A 16937-nucleotide genomic window follows, 5' to 3' on the forward strand; every position below is an offset into this window, starting at 1 on the left:
ATTTAATTAGTTCGTATAGTCTTTGAATGTAGCCGGATTCCTTACTAGTCTCCCTGAACGTGTCATCCTCATTCCTTCAGCATATTGGTTTGCTGGGCATGGTGTTGCCGGCCTCATTCCTTCTCTTCTATTACTTTTGAACCGAGGTGATTGCGAATTACAAACCCCTTCTGTACTTGGCAGTTGAGTTATTGGTGCCTCCTTGCTAGGCCTTTGGTATGATTACGGGATCAATGATGGTGATGGGAGTGCTTCTGCTGTTTTTTTTAAAATCCACCTTATTATGTCAGAGCAATTCCCCATCAACTTTGACATGGTATGACCTCTCATCCAGTCTCTGCAACACAACTGCCTTCTTCCACTCTCACTGATCTTTTATGTATCGTTTAATACGTACCACATCTTCATGTTGCACTGGGTGAAGTGGTTTTACTTTCCAGTTGAAATAATGCTTTTGCTTTCTGCTGTCCCACTTAACTGTTTTGCTTAGATTTTTGTGTAGTTCTGGTCTGAGTAGGTCCTCTCTGGTTGGAAGAAGTGTCTTGTTCTTCTTCACATTAGCTTCTGCACAGGTGATAAGTGACCCTTGGCTGGCGTATTCCTGTGATCCAGCATCGCTAGGTATGGATCAGCCTTATCCTCTACTGATTTCCGGAAAAGGTTCTTTGCCATCTTTACAGCAGATTCTACTTTTCCATTTGCCTTGCTATTGTAAGGATTATCGGGTGTATGTGCAAAACACCGCTTTCTTGCAAAGGTAGAGAATTCTTGACTACTAAACTGTGGTTCATTATCAGTGACCACCTGATCTGGTATCCCATGTCGTGCAAAATGGTGCTTAAGCTTAGTGATCACCATTCTAGCTTACGTAGTAGGGAGATTGTGAATTTCCCAGAAATTAATCATATAATCAATGGTGCAGAGATAGTCCATATCTGCAAAGCTAAAGAGATATACTCCTACTTTTGCCCAGGGTCTCTCTGGAATTTCATGAACCACTAAAGCTCTGTAGGATTGGCTACCTCATATTTCCTGCACGTTGGGCATTTTGAGACAAAGTCTCTGATGTTACTATTCATATGTGGCCAGTACAAGCATTCTCTTGCTCTTCTGCAGCATCCTTCGGCCCCTAGGTGTGTGGAATGAAATTTATCTTTTAACACTGCTCGCTATGTTGTTGGTACTAGTACTCAGTTTCCTTTGAATATTAATCCATCTTGTACCGTCATTTACTTCCGCATGATAATATATGGTCTCACCTCTGGGTCAAGATGTACTTTGTCTTCTGGCCATCCTTCTACAATTACTTGCTGTAAGATCTGCATACATCTGTCTTCTTTTGTGACTGAGCGCAATTCGAGCAACTTTCCCTTTGTCACTTGAATATATTCTGTTTCCTTGACATCATCATCATCATCATCATCATCATCATCATCATCATCATCGATACATTCATTGCTCACTCCATGAATGTATGCTCTTGATAATGTGTCTACTAGGAACATCTTACCAGGATGGTATAGAACAATCACATTGTAAACTTGCAACTGCATTAACATATTTTGCCATCGCTTTGGGTATTTCCCAATTCCTTTTTTTTATTATTGCTTCTAATGGTTTATGATCAGTCAGTACTGTAACCTGTTGACCAAATATGTATTGGTGAAACCGTTCACAGGCATAAACCACTGCCAATATTTCTTTCGCAATCTGTGCATATTGGGTTTCTGTGTCTGTAAGTGCTCGGCTAATATATGCTAAGGATTGACCTTCTTGTAGCAATGCAGCCCCCATTCCTTTCTCAGTTGCATCACATTGAACAATCAATGGTTTGTTGGGGTCATACTATCTAAATACTGGTGCTTCACGCACCAACTTTTTGATTTTCTCAAAAGCTTCTTCATGGATCTTAGACCACGTCCATGGCATATCCGCCTTTGTTAAGTTGCGAATTGGAGCCATCACGTCAGAGATGTGGGGCAGAAATTTTGCCAAATAATTGACGAATCCTGCCAATCGTTGCACCCCTTAATCTCTGTTAGCCGTGGCATATCTTTTATGGCTTTTATTTTCTCAGGATCTGGAAGTAAACCCTCACTGGTTAGCCTGTGACCAAGGAATGATACATATGTTTGCCGTAAATTCATTTTCTCAGCATTCAATCGCATCCCACGATCACAACATCTTTGCAACAGCCTTCTGAGTTTTATATCATTGTCCTCTGTTGCTTCTTCCATCGTTTTACCAATCCCGACCACCAGAAGATCGTGTGCTTCGTTGATGATTCCTTTCAAATCGGCTACATTATTATATAGTTCTTTTTGAAATATTTCCGGGGCTAGAGCAATTCCAAACGGTAAAACCTTCCATCGAAACCGACCATATGGAGTGGCAAATGTGGTCAAGTGACTGCTGGCTTCATCTTACTTCAGATACCCAAATCCATCCATTAGATCAAGAGTTGAGAAAACTTTGCTATCAGCAAGTTCTGAGAGGAGATCGTCCAGTACTGGTGACTGAGAATGCTCCCATGTAAGAGCCTTATTTAATAGTTTGGGGTCAATACATATCCGTAACTTTCCATTTTTTTTAATTACGAGTGATAAGGCACTTACCCATGGTGTTGGCTCCTTCACTGGTTCAGTTACCTTCTTTTTGACCAGTCTTTTTAATTCGGCTTTCATTTTACCTTGACAGCCACTGGTATTCTTTGAGCCATTGCAACATGTGGTGTTATGTTGGAGTTCACCTCCAGATGAACCCAATTCTTCCTGGAATACATCCTAAAATTCGGATATGATGCTCTCCGGGTGCTGGCTTCTGTCTTTTTGAGATATGTTTGCAACCCTCTTAAATTTGTCATTGTTCACACTAATGAGTGCCATTTGCTGGATGGCATTCGCCCCAAGTAATGGATGGAAGTCTTCTTTTACAATGACAAATTCACTGCATACTTGAGTCCGGTTATTTGGGTTATCATTTTTATCCGACGTTCTCCTAATGGTTTCATTATTGACCCGTTCCACACGACAAGAGTCTTATTGGACTGCTGTAGTGTTTTCCCGCCACATGTTTCTCGTTCAGGATGTTCACTGAGGCTCCACTATCTAGCTGAAAAACAACCGGCTTTCCTTTGACCATCATTTCTGTCTTTATCATTTCAGGTCTGATGGAATTGATTCCTTCTTTCGTGGTCACACTGTCCACATGTCCATAGTCTGAACAATCACTACTGCTATCGCTATCATCTTGTTTTCCAACAAACCGAATATTCTTTTTTCTTAATTTACATCTTTTTGCAAAGTGGTGCTTTTCATTGCATTTGAAACACGTCTTCCCAAAAGCTGGACAAAACTCTTTTTCGGGTTCATGTCACAATGCACACGCCCTACACCCGCTGTTACTTTCTGTGGTTGTTGGCCTTCCCTTACGTTTCAAGTCCACTATGTTAACTGCCTCGGGTCTCAGAATTCTAGACTGTAGGGTTGCATTTTTGGATAGTTTGCATATGTCTATGCATCTGTGTAAGTCCAACTGTCTCATTGTAAGCAGTTCCGCTTGAGTGTGGGGGTTGTTTACTCAAAGAATTATCTGGTCTCGTAGTATGGAAGAGACGCAATTCTCACAGAAATTGCATGTCTTTATCAATGTACGGAGTGCCGTGATAAATGCTTCCACTGTTTCACCTTCTCCCTGTTTTTTGTGTGGAAGATATATCGTTCGTATGTCTCATTAATCTTTCCAATGTCATACTTATCGAATGCTTGGAGAATTTCATTGAGTGTTCTCTCTTCCGGAGTCAGAAATTGAAACCCATAATATACATTTAACACTTCCTCTCCAAGTGTATGCACCAACATCGTCGTTTGTGTATTGTACTGACTGTCTCACTAGATAATGATGATAGCATAGTTATTCTTTCTTAATTTATACAGATTCCAGTTCACTGACAGATTATTTTCCATACACAGGGGTTGTATTTCCGCTGTGACCCGATGGGAACCGGGCGATGCCGAGTGACCTTGCTAGTTGACACGAATTAAGAGGAATTCGCACGGCTGAATTCTAGTGATGATGACGATGACGGTTTGATGTTGTTTAAACAGAAATGTCTATGGGATTTTGTCAGAAAGAAAAAAAAACCCAAATGATAATTGTTTTATCTCATTGCTGTTATATATCTGTTAACAACGGAAAGGTTGTTTTTAAAATCTCTGTTGAGCGATATAGATATAAAAGAGGCCTGGACGTTTTAGCTGACAGCTTGGGGTGAGGGTTGCCGCCAAGCATTGTTCGACTTGGAGTGACTAATCACCCCTAATTTGATAATAAGTAGAAACATCAGTGCAAATTGGGGTTGAGGTTTGGTAGAGATAAGCACTAAGAGGAAGAAAGAAAGGTGTTTTTAACCACTCTCTGAAGGACAGGTGGGGAAAAGGGGTTGGATTTAGAAAAAGGAATTCTATACGGAGAAGAGTCGTAGCCAGCAAATCGAACGGCTGGGCTAGTCAAGCGCTCCCAATCTGGGACCCCTTCAGGGCCTGATGTCATGATGGGAACTAGCCTGTATTAATGGGAACTCTGTGACTTTACTGGTCTTGTCTTACATCGTTCACTGCTATATTCAGTCGCCTCAAATTAGATAGTAGTTGTTATGAAGTAATGAAAACAATAAACAGTTTGTTACTGTTATAACCGGAGTTTTCTTTGTTGTGGTGAGGACTCTTGATTTTGTAGCAAGCCGCAAGGACCAGCGGAGTGATTGATGTACCCGGAGACTTCCTACACATGGAAAGAAAGACGATTCGATCGAGAGGAAAAGCGCCCCTCCATGAAAACACAGTGGGTAAGGACGATCACAGGCCAACTTATAACGAGACAAGGTATGATCAAAGAACACCTGCTACATCTGGTGGAATCCAACGAGTTTAAGGATGCCCGGTGTGGTTGGTGCGGCATCGGTATTGTTATAAATGGTGCCGGATGGTTCAACGCTAGAAATTCCCATCCTGTCCGGTCAAACACCCCCTCTCACCGCAATATGAACCTCGCTGCATGCATTCATGACACCAATTGGTGTCATATCATTCATAACGCTGAACTATCCGGCACCATTTATAATACTTATATATTTATATACCGATGCCGCACCAACCACACCGGGTATCCTTAACCTCATCGGATTTTATTTCAGCCTTTCTGTCAAGTAAGTTTTGTGTTTATTATTTTTTATTCATGTTACTTACTTGAGCTTAGGAAAATATAAGCAACCGTAACATTTTATTTTCTTTAAATAAATTCGGATCATTTTAAACTCATTTCGGGTTGTTATTTCATTTGCTCATTCTTCTTTACTTTGCTTGTTTATTTTTTCCCTTTTTTCCCATTAATTTGGTACCTTAAAAAGCGGATTTTGGTGACAACCCCAAAATTCCGTCACATCCAAGAAGGCTGAAGTCCACAACACAATATTCTATAATTTTTGTGGTCTGTGCTTCTGCAGCCATACGAATTGATTCTGATCTTCTGTGTTGCTTCAGCGTAAGTCTTTTGGCAACATTGTGGCTTATAAAGATTCTATCAGTACTTCCACTGTCGATTAAGGCTTTCAGTTTATGACCTTTTAGAAACAAATTAGTGGATACTTTAAACCCCAACTCAGTAGCAGCAGAAAAGATGGTTGAGAGTGTAGGGCCGTTACTATTTGATATTGACTGAATAGCATCGACACTTGCAGCTGAATGATTGCTGGAATTGCCTGAATAGCACAATTTTGAAAAAGGTCCAATATTCGACCATTTATGGCAAGTTTCTTGCCTTGCTGGACACTTACTTCGTGGGTGGTGTAGATGTCCACAAAACCAGCATCGTGGTTTTGTAGCGGCCAACGTGGCATCCATGTCCCCTCTTCTCTAGCAGCAGGTGCGAAAGAATCTTGCTGGACAAAGGCAGTAGCATTCTTTTGAGCAAGATCAAGAGACCGAGCTTGAGTGTAAGCGTTCTGTGGGTCTAGTGTCCTATTCTCCAATAGCCTCTGTGTAATAGGATTGGACTCCAGACCATTGATGAACGCATGCCGAATAGCCTCTTCCTTATAAACTTCATCTGTGACTGGTTTGTAGTTACAGTCTTTAGACAATTCGCGCAGAGCTTGTAGGAATTGGTTAATAGACTATCCGGTCTCTGGCGCCGACTAGACAGATGGCGTGCAAATATTTCGTATGTAGGCTTAACGTAAACCTTCTCCAGTGTCCGTTTATCTTCTTCGTATGTGTCACAAGGTTCTATGTAATCAAACACAGTCCTGTCTATGTTGCCTAACAGGACATTCAATTTATCCAGCGGTAATCCAAGCGTTTGAATAACGTCCAAGTAATTGTTAAATGTCCGGTACCAAAACTTCCACTCTTGAGCGGCGACTGGTGAATTAGCGTCCTTGCTGAATCGTTCTGGTTTCGATACCTTATCCATTTGAATAAATTTGTTTTGAATGAGTTCTGAATGAGTTTTGAATAACTTCTAGTCAAATAAATTGCGGCAAATTACAAGAATAAAGAATACCTTTAGGAGATTTATGTTTTATTCGACTAGAAGAAAACACATATACAAGATGGTGATTCGGTATATCAAAGAAAGGGAGATAATTTCCTAGAAAGGGAAGACTACTCTGAAGTGATTATTTACCACATACCATATTTACATTTTTCAGTGTTCAGTGGCAAATTAAGACAATCGACAACTTTTTCAAATGCTTTCCTATTTTCGTTCAATTCTTTATAAGTTATTCGGCCGATGACAATGTCATCACTGCAGGAAAGGTATCTTTGAGTTTGTATTTTTGGATTATATTGTGCATAATGCATTGGAAAACAGCTACCGAGTTTATTAAACCAAAAGGTAACCGAGAAAATTCGATTATGCCTCCGTCAGCTTCGAATGCTGTATGAATTCTTTCATCTTTACGAATAGGGCGTTTGTAATATGCAGACTTCAAATCCAATTCATTAAAAATGTTATATTGCAATAGTTGGCGTATAATATTTGAAATTTTTGGGAGTAGAAAAACATTAAGAAATGTATATCGATTAATAGTGGCAGAATAATCAATGACCATGAGACGCTTATGCTTTTCATTTGTGTTACCAAGACTTGGGCTCTCCATAGGGGATTTAGATTTGGTTATAATTCCTTCTTTTAAGAGGGTCTGTACTTCATTCCGAATAAATTCACGATCAGATGTAGAGTAATTCCTGCCTTTGGTCAATTGGTTTACAGTTATTTGATAAATTGGCAAACAGAGCAGATATGGCTGTATTTTCATCTGTGCGACGTTAGATTTGTAAGGGAGGTATTTTTCCATTAAAAAAGAATTCTACACGGTTATGTAGTTGCATGAATTGTTGTCCAAGTATAATAGACAGACGCATATCAGGATACATTTGTCCATTAACTGCGATAGATACGACACAGTTACCTTGTGTTTTGCTTCTGAGGTGTGAGGAAGCCATACTTACTGTCACTGAGAGGTAGTATACGAAGGCCGAGTGATCGCACGGCGTTCATTTTAATGAAATTATGAGTGCTTCCACTGTCTATCATAGCTTTCAGGCAAATGTTGTTTATTATTGTCTTTACAATAGAATATTGTCAGCGAGGTGTGTTTCATGTGTGAGGATGCCCACGGATAAAATATAACATAAAACCAGTCGTTGTGTTTACTCGGCAACCATCTTTATTTAGTACTCTTCTTACACCGGTCACCGCCAAGGGGCGTTACTCCAAACAGTGTAACACCTGTTGCTGTTCATGCAACATCTTCCCTTTTCTCAAAGAAAGGAGAACACAAACAAAAAAAACAAAAAACGTCTAAATGGAATTAAAATAAAATATATATAAAAAAGTGACCTACGCATTCATTGGGCAGACTACCCTCCTGCCTAACAGGGATTATTCTGCCCTTCCCTACTTTATTTCGCGTAGTCCCTGAATCTCACAGGATCTCTCACTACTCTTCCCGACCGTGTTGTCCATAGGTTTGCTTTTGTTTATTTGGGGCTTGATATCATTGGGGGTGGTGTCGGGTTAACTCCCTCTCCCAATTCACCTTCATGCCCAGGTTGGCCTGTGTTATCTTTCTCTTCTATGCCGTTACCTTCATTCCTGACTATTTCGCTCTGCACTCAGCATGGCTGGTGAATTAACGATGTAAGTGGGGGTGCTTCTGCAGTTTTTTTCAAGTCGACCCTATTCCGTCGATATAGCTCCCCATTCACTTTTACATTGTATGACCGCTCATCCAGTCTCTCCCATACCATTGCCTTCTTCCACTCTCTCTGACCCTTTATGTGGGGTTCATCTGTACTACATCTCCAGGGTGTAACGGTTGAAGTGGTTTAACTTTGTGGTTAAAAAACTGTTCTTGTCTCCTGCTGTCTCGTTTGACACACTTTTTGAGGTTTTTGGCCAATTCTGGTCTAAGTAACTCCTCTCTAGTTGGGAGAAGTGTTTTTGTTCTCCTTGACATCAGCTTCTGAGCTGGTGATAAGAGACCCTTAGATGGTGTATTCCTATGATCCAACATTGCTAGGTATGGATCAGCCTTATCCTCCATCGCTTTCCGGAAAAAGGTTCTTTGCCATTTTATTGCAGATTCCACTTTCCCATTCGCCTTGCTATTGTATGGACTGACAGGTGTATGTATAAAACACCACTTTTTAGCAAAGGTGGAAAATTCCTGGCTGCTAAACTGATGCCCATTATCAGTTACCACCTGATCTGGTATTCCATGTCGTGCAAAATGATGTTTCAGTTTGGTTACTACTGTCTTAGCTTCTGTATTTTGAAGATGATCAATTTCCAGAAGTTGCTTATGTAATCCACAGTACAAAGATAGTCTCTATCTGTAAACTTAAACAGGTCCACTCCCACTTTCGCCCAGGGTCTGTCAGGAACTTCATGAGCCATTAATGGTTCGGCTGGATTGGCTACTTCGTATTTTCTGCATGTGGGGCATTTTGAAACATAGTCTCTGATCTCACTGTTCATATTTGGCCAATACAAACATTCTCTTGCCCTTCTGCAACATCCTTCTATTCCTAGGTGTGTAGAATGCAGCTTCCCCTTCAGTATAGCCCGCTGGGTAATTGGAACCACTACACGATTACCCCTGAAAATGAACCCATTTTGTGCAGTCATTTCATTTCGTATACCAAAACACGGTCTCACCTCTGGGTGAAGATGTATTTTTTCGTCTGGCCATCCCTCCACAATTACTTGCTGCAACTGCTGCATGCTTCGGTCTTCTTTTGTGGCTGAGCGCAGTTCAAACAGCTTCCTCTCTCTGTTACAGGAATGTATTCAGCTTCATTGACATCATCTTCATTGTCCATATCTTCGCTGTTCACTCTGTGGATATATGCTCTTGATAGCGTGTCTGCAAGGAACATCTTCCTACCTGGATGGTACAGAACGGTAGCATCGTAAGCCTGTAATCGCATCAGCATGTTTTGCAGTCGTTTGGGGCATTTTCCCAGCTCTTTTTTCATGATAGCTTCTATTAGCCTATTGTGGTTTGAGTTGTCCCCCTTTGCAAATTGGCTGTTTGGAGAAATGGAAAACTAGATGGCTCTGGTTGATAGTCAATTAGCATAAGTGGAGAAATGGGCAGCATATGAACGGTACTTTTTTTAAGCAGGCGTGAAGAGCGCAGAGAGTGAAACGACGGTTGGAAGAAGTGACGGCGAATTCTTTTTGTGACGGTGAATTATTTTTGGACGTTGAAGATCTCGACCTTTTGGAAGGAACAGCTTATATATTTTTTTTAAATTTCTTTTTTTTTTCTATTTCACTACACTGATGATCGGTCACTACTGTTATCTGTCGACCAAACGTATATTGATGAAACCATTCGGTAGCATAGACTACTGCTAGCAGTTCTTTTTCAATTTGCACATATCGGGTTTCTGTGTCAGTCAGTGCCTGGCTGATATAGGCTAGAGGTTGACCTTCTTGCAGTAGTGCAGCCCCCATACCCTTCTCACTTGCATCACATTGAATGACCAAAGATTTGTTGGGTTCATAGTATCCCAATACTGGTGCATCACTCACTAACCTTTTAATTTTTTCAAAAGCTCTTTCATGAATTTGGGACCACGTTCATGGCACATCTGCCTTCAGTAAATTCCGAATTGGGGCCATCACGTCAGAAATATGTGGCAGAAACTTTGCCAAGTAGTTCACAAATCCAGCCAATCTTTGCACGCCTTTAACATCTGTTGGGCATGGCATCTCTTATAGCTTTTACCTTCCCAGGGTCAGGAAGTAACCCATCACTGGTTATCGTGTGACCTAGGAAAGATATAGATGTTTGTCGTAGGTTCAATTTCCCAGCATTCAATCGAATCCTACGATCACGGCATCTCTGCAACAGTTTTCTCAGTTTTTTGTCATGATCAGCTGTTGCTTCCTCCATTGTTTTACCTTTCCCAATCACCAAAAGATCATCTGCTTTGTTGATCACACCCTCTAAATCCCATACATTGTTAAAGAGGGCCTTTTGAAATATCTCTGGAGCTGGAGTAATCCCAAATGGTAAAACCTTTCACTGAAACCGACCAAATGGCGTGGTAAATGTAGTCAAACGACTGCTGACTTCATCCAATTTCAAATGCCAAAATCCATCTCGTAAATCCAGGGTGGAAAATACTTTGCTGTCAGCCAGTTCTGACAGCAAATCATCCAATGCGAAAATTGGAAATGTTCCCTTTTCAAAGCTTTATTTAGTGGTCTTGGGTTTATGCAAATCCTTAGATTTCCATTTTTCTTCAGCACCAATGCCAATGCACTTACCCATGGAATTGGCTCAGTTACTGGTTCAATAACTTTCTTTTTAACCAGTTTCTCCAATTCGACTTTTAATTTGTCTTTCAGTGCGACTGGCACTCTTCATGCTGCAGCTACATTTGGTGTTACTGCTGTATCCACCTCCAAATGTACCGCTCCAGGTAACTGATCCAATTCCTCATTAAATACATCTCTGAACTCGTTTATAATGCTGTCAGAGTTCTGGCTGCTGGATTCATCCACTTGGGAAATTTTGGCTATCATTTTGAACTGGTCCTGGTTGATTGTGTGTGATGAGTGCCATCTTCTGAATTGCATTTGCTCCCAGTAAATGATGGAAATGCTCTTTTACAATGACAAACTTAACTGCATATTTTTGTCCAGTTTTGGGGTTTATCATTTTGACTCGCCACTCTCCCAATGGCTTCACTTCTGTTCCATTCCACATGACCAGTGTCTTATTTGAAGGCTCCAGTGTTTTCCCCATTACATGCTTCTCATTCAGTATGTTTACTGATGCTCCACTGTCAAGCTGAAAAATAATTGGCTTTCCTTTCACCATCATTTCCGCTTTTATCACCTCATGATTCACAGCATTAACTTTTTTTTTATTGTTACACTGTCTACCTGCCCATAGTCCGAAGAACTACTACTGTCATCTTGATCCTCGTATTGTTGCGTTTTGACAGTCTGCACCTTCTTTTTCCTTGGTAATCTGCATTTCGCAGAAAAATGATTTTTTCCATTACAGTTGTAACATGTCTTGCCAAATGCAGAACATACTCCCTTGTTCGGTCCATGTTGCAGTGTATATGCTCTGCATTCTCTCACAGTTTTTTCCCCTGGCTTTTTCTTCTGTCTGAACTCCACTCGGTTCACTCTCTCAGGCCTTAGGATACTGGCTTGTAAGGTAGCATTTTCAGACAGCTTACAAATGTCTATACATCTTTGTAAATCCAGCTGTCTTATTTTAAGTAACTCAGCTTCTGTCTGAGGGTTACGTATTCCCAGCACTACTTTATCTCTGAGTACTGAGGAAACGCAATTGCTACAAAAATTGCACTTTTTACTAACGTCCGAAGTGCCGTAATAAAAGATTCCACGGTCTCCGTTTCTCCTTGCTTTCTCGTGTGAAAAACATAAGACACGTTTCAAGACTCCAAGCATAGTTTTGGGACACAATTGCCATTTTAGGTCAATTTTCAAAACAGATAATGTATAAGTGTTATACCATTTTTCTAAACCAAAATTTCACGAGGAATCCAATAAAACAAAAACGAATACAAAATTTTGATGGGAAACCATGTTTTCAAGCAATTCTTTCATGACGGCCGGAATCGCACTTCCCGTTTTTTTATCCCAAGGACCGTATCCTGCAGATTGCGAAACTATTTAAGAAAATTACTCAAAACCTATCAATCATAAGTGTTAGGCCATCTTTCTTAACCAGAATTTTGCGAGGAATCCAAAAATAAGGGAGAGAATACCAGATCTTGATGAGAAATTGCCTTTTTTGGCCAGGTTATGGTAACAACCCATCCGAATTTTGGGATACTGGAAGTTTTCAACAACACATAACGAAAAGGGTTCTTAACTTCTCATTAAACATCTTTTTATTTAAGAATGATGGGTAATGGATACATAAGATTCCCAGTTTAAGTTTAGAAATGTCTGAAATGAACAGAAGACAACATAACAAGAGTACTGATGCAAAAATCTGTTATCAAAAGGAAGATAGTTTAAGGCCAAGTGCTCGGTTGTACAGTTCCATAATGTTTTTGGAGCGAGCAGTTCGTTTTGCATCCAACAGATTTTCCCCCAGCTCATCAATATGTTTCGCACTCACATGGCTGTACTTTTCCTCCCCTAACCATTTCACAATTAGTTTTTCTCCGAGTTTTGAAAATTTACACCGATTTTCCTCCGGTACCTCTGCTAGACTGCAAATTTTAGCGGGGTACCAAGTGTTACCGTACAATGCCCAAACGATTTCCCCTGGAGCATGATCATTGTCACACTGTCCCTCCTCATCCTCGCTTTCAAACTCTGATTCATCGTCAGTGTGGCACAGTCCGATGTCTGTAATACTTTTTACGTAGGGCTTCGTCAGATGGTTGCGGTGGTGCTTCTGTATTCTGCTCGTCATCAACATCGGATGCAGGAGGACTAGAACTCTTCCTCACTTGCAGAACTATCAGAGTCTCTCTCCTCCTGTTCAGTATTTGCCCCCTTCCTCTTCTGCCAAGTTGCTAATTGCAGCAAGCGACGAACTGTTGACACTCTTTCGGTTTTGCGTCGCTTTCGTTGTTGCTCAGTCTTCCGGCGTGATTGCGTTCTTGGTGTCATCGCTGCTGCTTCTAAAGGTGGTCTGCCACGTTTTCCAGATGTTGAAGTCGTTGGTTTTTCCTCATTTAAGGGTGTTGATGCATTTGATGGAAGTTTTGTTGGAGGTGGAGATGGTGGATTTGCTGTTGCTGCCTTCTCACGATGTTTATGTACTGCATCTTCGTGGTATTTCACTTTCTCCTCCTTCGTCAAATTGGAGTATCCTGTTGTTGTAGATCCCTTCTTTCGCCCTCTCTTTTTTTCAAAAACCATAGTTGTTATTAGAGAGGGTCGCTATGTGAATTATTCTGAAAAAAGAAAAAGTATTAATCAGAATGACATAGCCATCATGGCTATTTACATATTTACATACGGTTAAAAGGACTACGTTTTTAGGTCAGAACTGTTTCTCCTCACTACTGATACAACACACATACAAGTGAAGATCTCACACAACTTCCTTCATGTTAAGGGGAGGATTTTTAACACCTGCTCCACGTGAAAACCTTCTTTTCAGTTCACCCATAACACTTGAATAATTCATGAGGGTATTCCTTGACTTCAAACAATACGATGGAGCTGTGAAATGTTACTTCTATACATCCAACCTATACTGCCTACCATGACATATAAATCATTCACAAGGGAAACCCTCAAAGCAAAAATGAAGGGTGAGTCACTTAGTTTTCAACCCTGTTGGAGGGAATAGTTGTGGAAACCTATCAGAAGTGATATGACCACTTTGTTAGCACATAATTTGGTATCAACTGTGAAAAATACTGCTGGGGGACAAATTTGGAGAAAAAAATATTACTGTAAAAAAAAATGTACGTCTTCAATTTGGCCAAAATCAAAAATTCCTGATATACAAGTTGTTCAGATTGATATTAGTGACAAGTTGTATAGAAGGGATTTTTGATTTTTCGAAAATTGAAGGCAGGTTTTTTTTTTACAGGAAAAATTATTTTCGGCTTCACTTTTCACCCGGTCAAACAAAACGTGCAATATTTTGGGAACCGCTAGCCGGTTGCTGCTGTTCTAAAGCTTAAATGAAAGCTAACTGATCAAGGTTACTGAGAAATGACCATAGGGACAGTGTTTGCTTCGTTTGTCATCATTTTAGAGGAATCTTAGCCAAAAAGACACATTTTTTGACCAAAATCGGGAAAAAATTGCCACAGCCTGTAATTGTGGAGAATGGGTAAAATTCGAAGAGAGTTCTATGAGCAGCGTTTTTTTTGCACAAATGCAATTTTATACTATTGTTGAACGAAAATGATTATTTACTTCCCTTAGTTTCATGTCTAAAAGTGCTTTTTGGCTCTTCTTTGTGGTGAGGTAACAAAAATTGTCACTAAAATATCTCCATTTTAGGCCTTTTTTCAGTTATATCGTTTTTTTCCGGTTGAAAACAGGTATATTAACCATATAAACCTATGATTTTCTGAAAGACAATTTAGTTTTGCCTCACATATCACAAGAATAGCTTTGTAGATCATTGTGTGACTGATTAGTGATTTTTGACTTCAATTGTCCCAAAACTATGCTTGGAGACTTAAAACGTGTTATAACGCTCGTAAGTTTCATTTGTTTCCCCTATAGCATATTTATCAAACGCCTGAATAATTTCTGTAGGCGTTCTTTCATCTTCGGGCCTTGAAAAATGAAACCCGTAGTACACTTTCAAAGCATCATCCCCTAACGTATGAAGCAAAAGTGCAGTTTGATATTGTATCGACTGGGTTGTCAGATACGTAATAATAGCATAATTATGCCATTTCAGCTTAAATAGCTTCCAATTCTCTGTCAAATTCTGCTCCATACAAAGGGGTGGTGGTGGTCTTATGCCAGCTACCGGTCTGTTTATTGCACTCATGTCTCCTTCTGACATTTTTTTCCTCACCACCTCGTGGCGTCGTAATTTTCACACCGAAAAATTAAACGTTACTTATCTGTTTTACTTTTCTTTTTCTGCTACCTTTCTATCGTTTTGTTTTTTCTTCTCTTTATTGTACATCCCACCGCTATCACCATGTTTCATGTGTGAGGATGCCCACGGATAAAATATAACATAAAACCAGTCGTTTTGTTTACTCGGCAACCATCTTTATTTAGTACTCTTCTTACACTGGTCTCCTCCAAGGGGCGTTACTCCAAACGGTGTAACACGTGTTGCTGTTCATGCAACAAGATGTGCATTGAGATGACGCTGTGAGAGCAATATAAGCAGAGCCAGTTCTTTTATGTTAGGAGGTGTTTGCTTTCTTTTAGACCGGCAGACTTTAGAGAAACGACCTCTCTTTCCACATATAAGACAATCAGCATTCCTAGCAGGGCAATAGTTTTGAGAATGATTTTCACACCTACAGAATTGTCATTTGGCATAGTGAAATGTTAGATTAGTTCTAGAAAAGCAGCATATTCTTTAATTTATTAAAGCGTAGGATTATTTTTAGATACTTCTGGATACATTGATACTTTTGCTACAACTGATAAAATGTCATAAGCCTCTGCATTGTGTTGAGCCATTTCGAGGCTTCTTGCGGTTATTACTGCATTATCTAACTTAATTTCACAGTTTTCTAGTAGTCTAGTATTGTTGAGGAAATGAGTCCTCTGATAAAGGCATCCCTTATAGCTAGTTCGGCAAGCAATGACGTCTTCCAATTTACAATCCATGGAAAGATTTTTTTAAAGTTAAGAGGAACTGATCAATTGATTCACCTGGTTTCTGTTTTCTAGTAGCGAGTTTTGGGAGTTGAGTTAGTGCTTTTCTGGCACTCCCTAATAAAATAAATAATTCAACACAAGCTACTGAATAAACGAACAATCAACTTCATAAAACTTAACAAGGAAAAGGTTTATGTAAGCGAGTCAGTGTAAGATGCCAAAAAGATATCACTCGGATAAAACTTGTCTGCCTTTTCCCGATAGTTATTTTCAAGTGGGAATCGTTGATACCGGTGTAAGGAGAGAGGGAGAGTGAGGGGACATGTCCGCTCTCTTTGCCGTCTGGCTGGAAAAGAAAGAGTTTTTCTCGTCCGGAATGGAAGCAGTTAGAGTTTCTTAGGGGGTAAGAAAGATCCATGCGCTATGCCTCTGATTGGTCAGTATGTGCCATATCACACAGTCGGGGGAGGCACTGATGCACAAGAAAAACAGTTCTATTTGTTTCTGCTACACGAGTAGGTGATAAGCAAAAACTGAATTAACTGGTTTGACGTAAGTAGATTGAAGAATACTAATAGCTTTCTCGAATGTTATACTGTTTGATATCAGGGAATAGTCTTTAGGTGATATATAATTAATAGATATCCCAGCACTTTGTTACTGAACTTACTCTCGTTCTGAGTATTCCACAAGCCACACGAAGCCAACCGCACACCAGAAAGTGCCCGACAAGTCGCCCACACAGGGAAAACATTGTTTCTCACATAACAATGCTGGGAGCCTCTGGAATTGCATTTCCTCGCTTCCACCACAGTTCACTGCGTTCCATCCTGCCCACCAATCCCAGTACCCATGCACCATCATTCAACTGCTCCGAGTTCTTGCACTCCAACCTGAACTGCGCTAGGTGTTCTCTTACACGAGTCGCGGGCACCACATCTTCGTTGACAAAAATGTCATCAATGTAAGCAGATGCTGCACGACTAACAACTTCTTCGTGAGATAATACTTCGCTGGCAATTGCTCTCATTATCAGTGGAGCCACATTCAAACCGAACCCCAGACGAGTCAGATAGTACTTTTTCCCGTCAATTTCCACA

General features: G+C 40.3%; 1 protein-coding gene across 1 annotated transcript in view; it reads left to right on the forward strand.

Moving 5' to 3' along the window:
- LOC145280348 (uncharacterized) overlaps positions 1 to 16937 on the forward strand; it is a 52076-nt gene that overhangs the window by 13275 nt on the left and 21864 nt on the right. Inside the window, exons 4-5 of the mRNA XM_080132119.1 lie at positions 10930 to 11003; positions 13259 to 13386. Of these exons, the coding sequence (XP_079988245.1) occupies positions 10930 to 11003; positions 13259 to 13386 (202 nt within the window). The remainder of the gene's footprint in view (positions 1 to 10929; positions 11004 to 13258; positions 13387 to 16937) is intronic.

Source organism: Euprymna scolopes, chromosome 7, assembly GCF_053919585.1.
Source record: "Euprymna scolopes isolate OS-2025 chromosome 7, ASM5391958v1, whole genome shotgun sequence".
Taxonomy (NCBI): Eukaryota; Metazoa; Mollusca; class Cephalopoda; order Sepiida; family Sepiolidae; genus Euprymna; species Euprymna scolopes.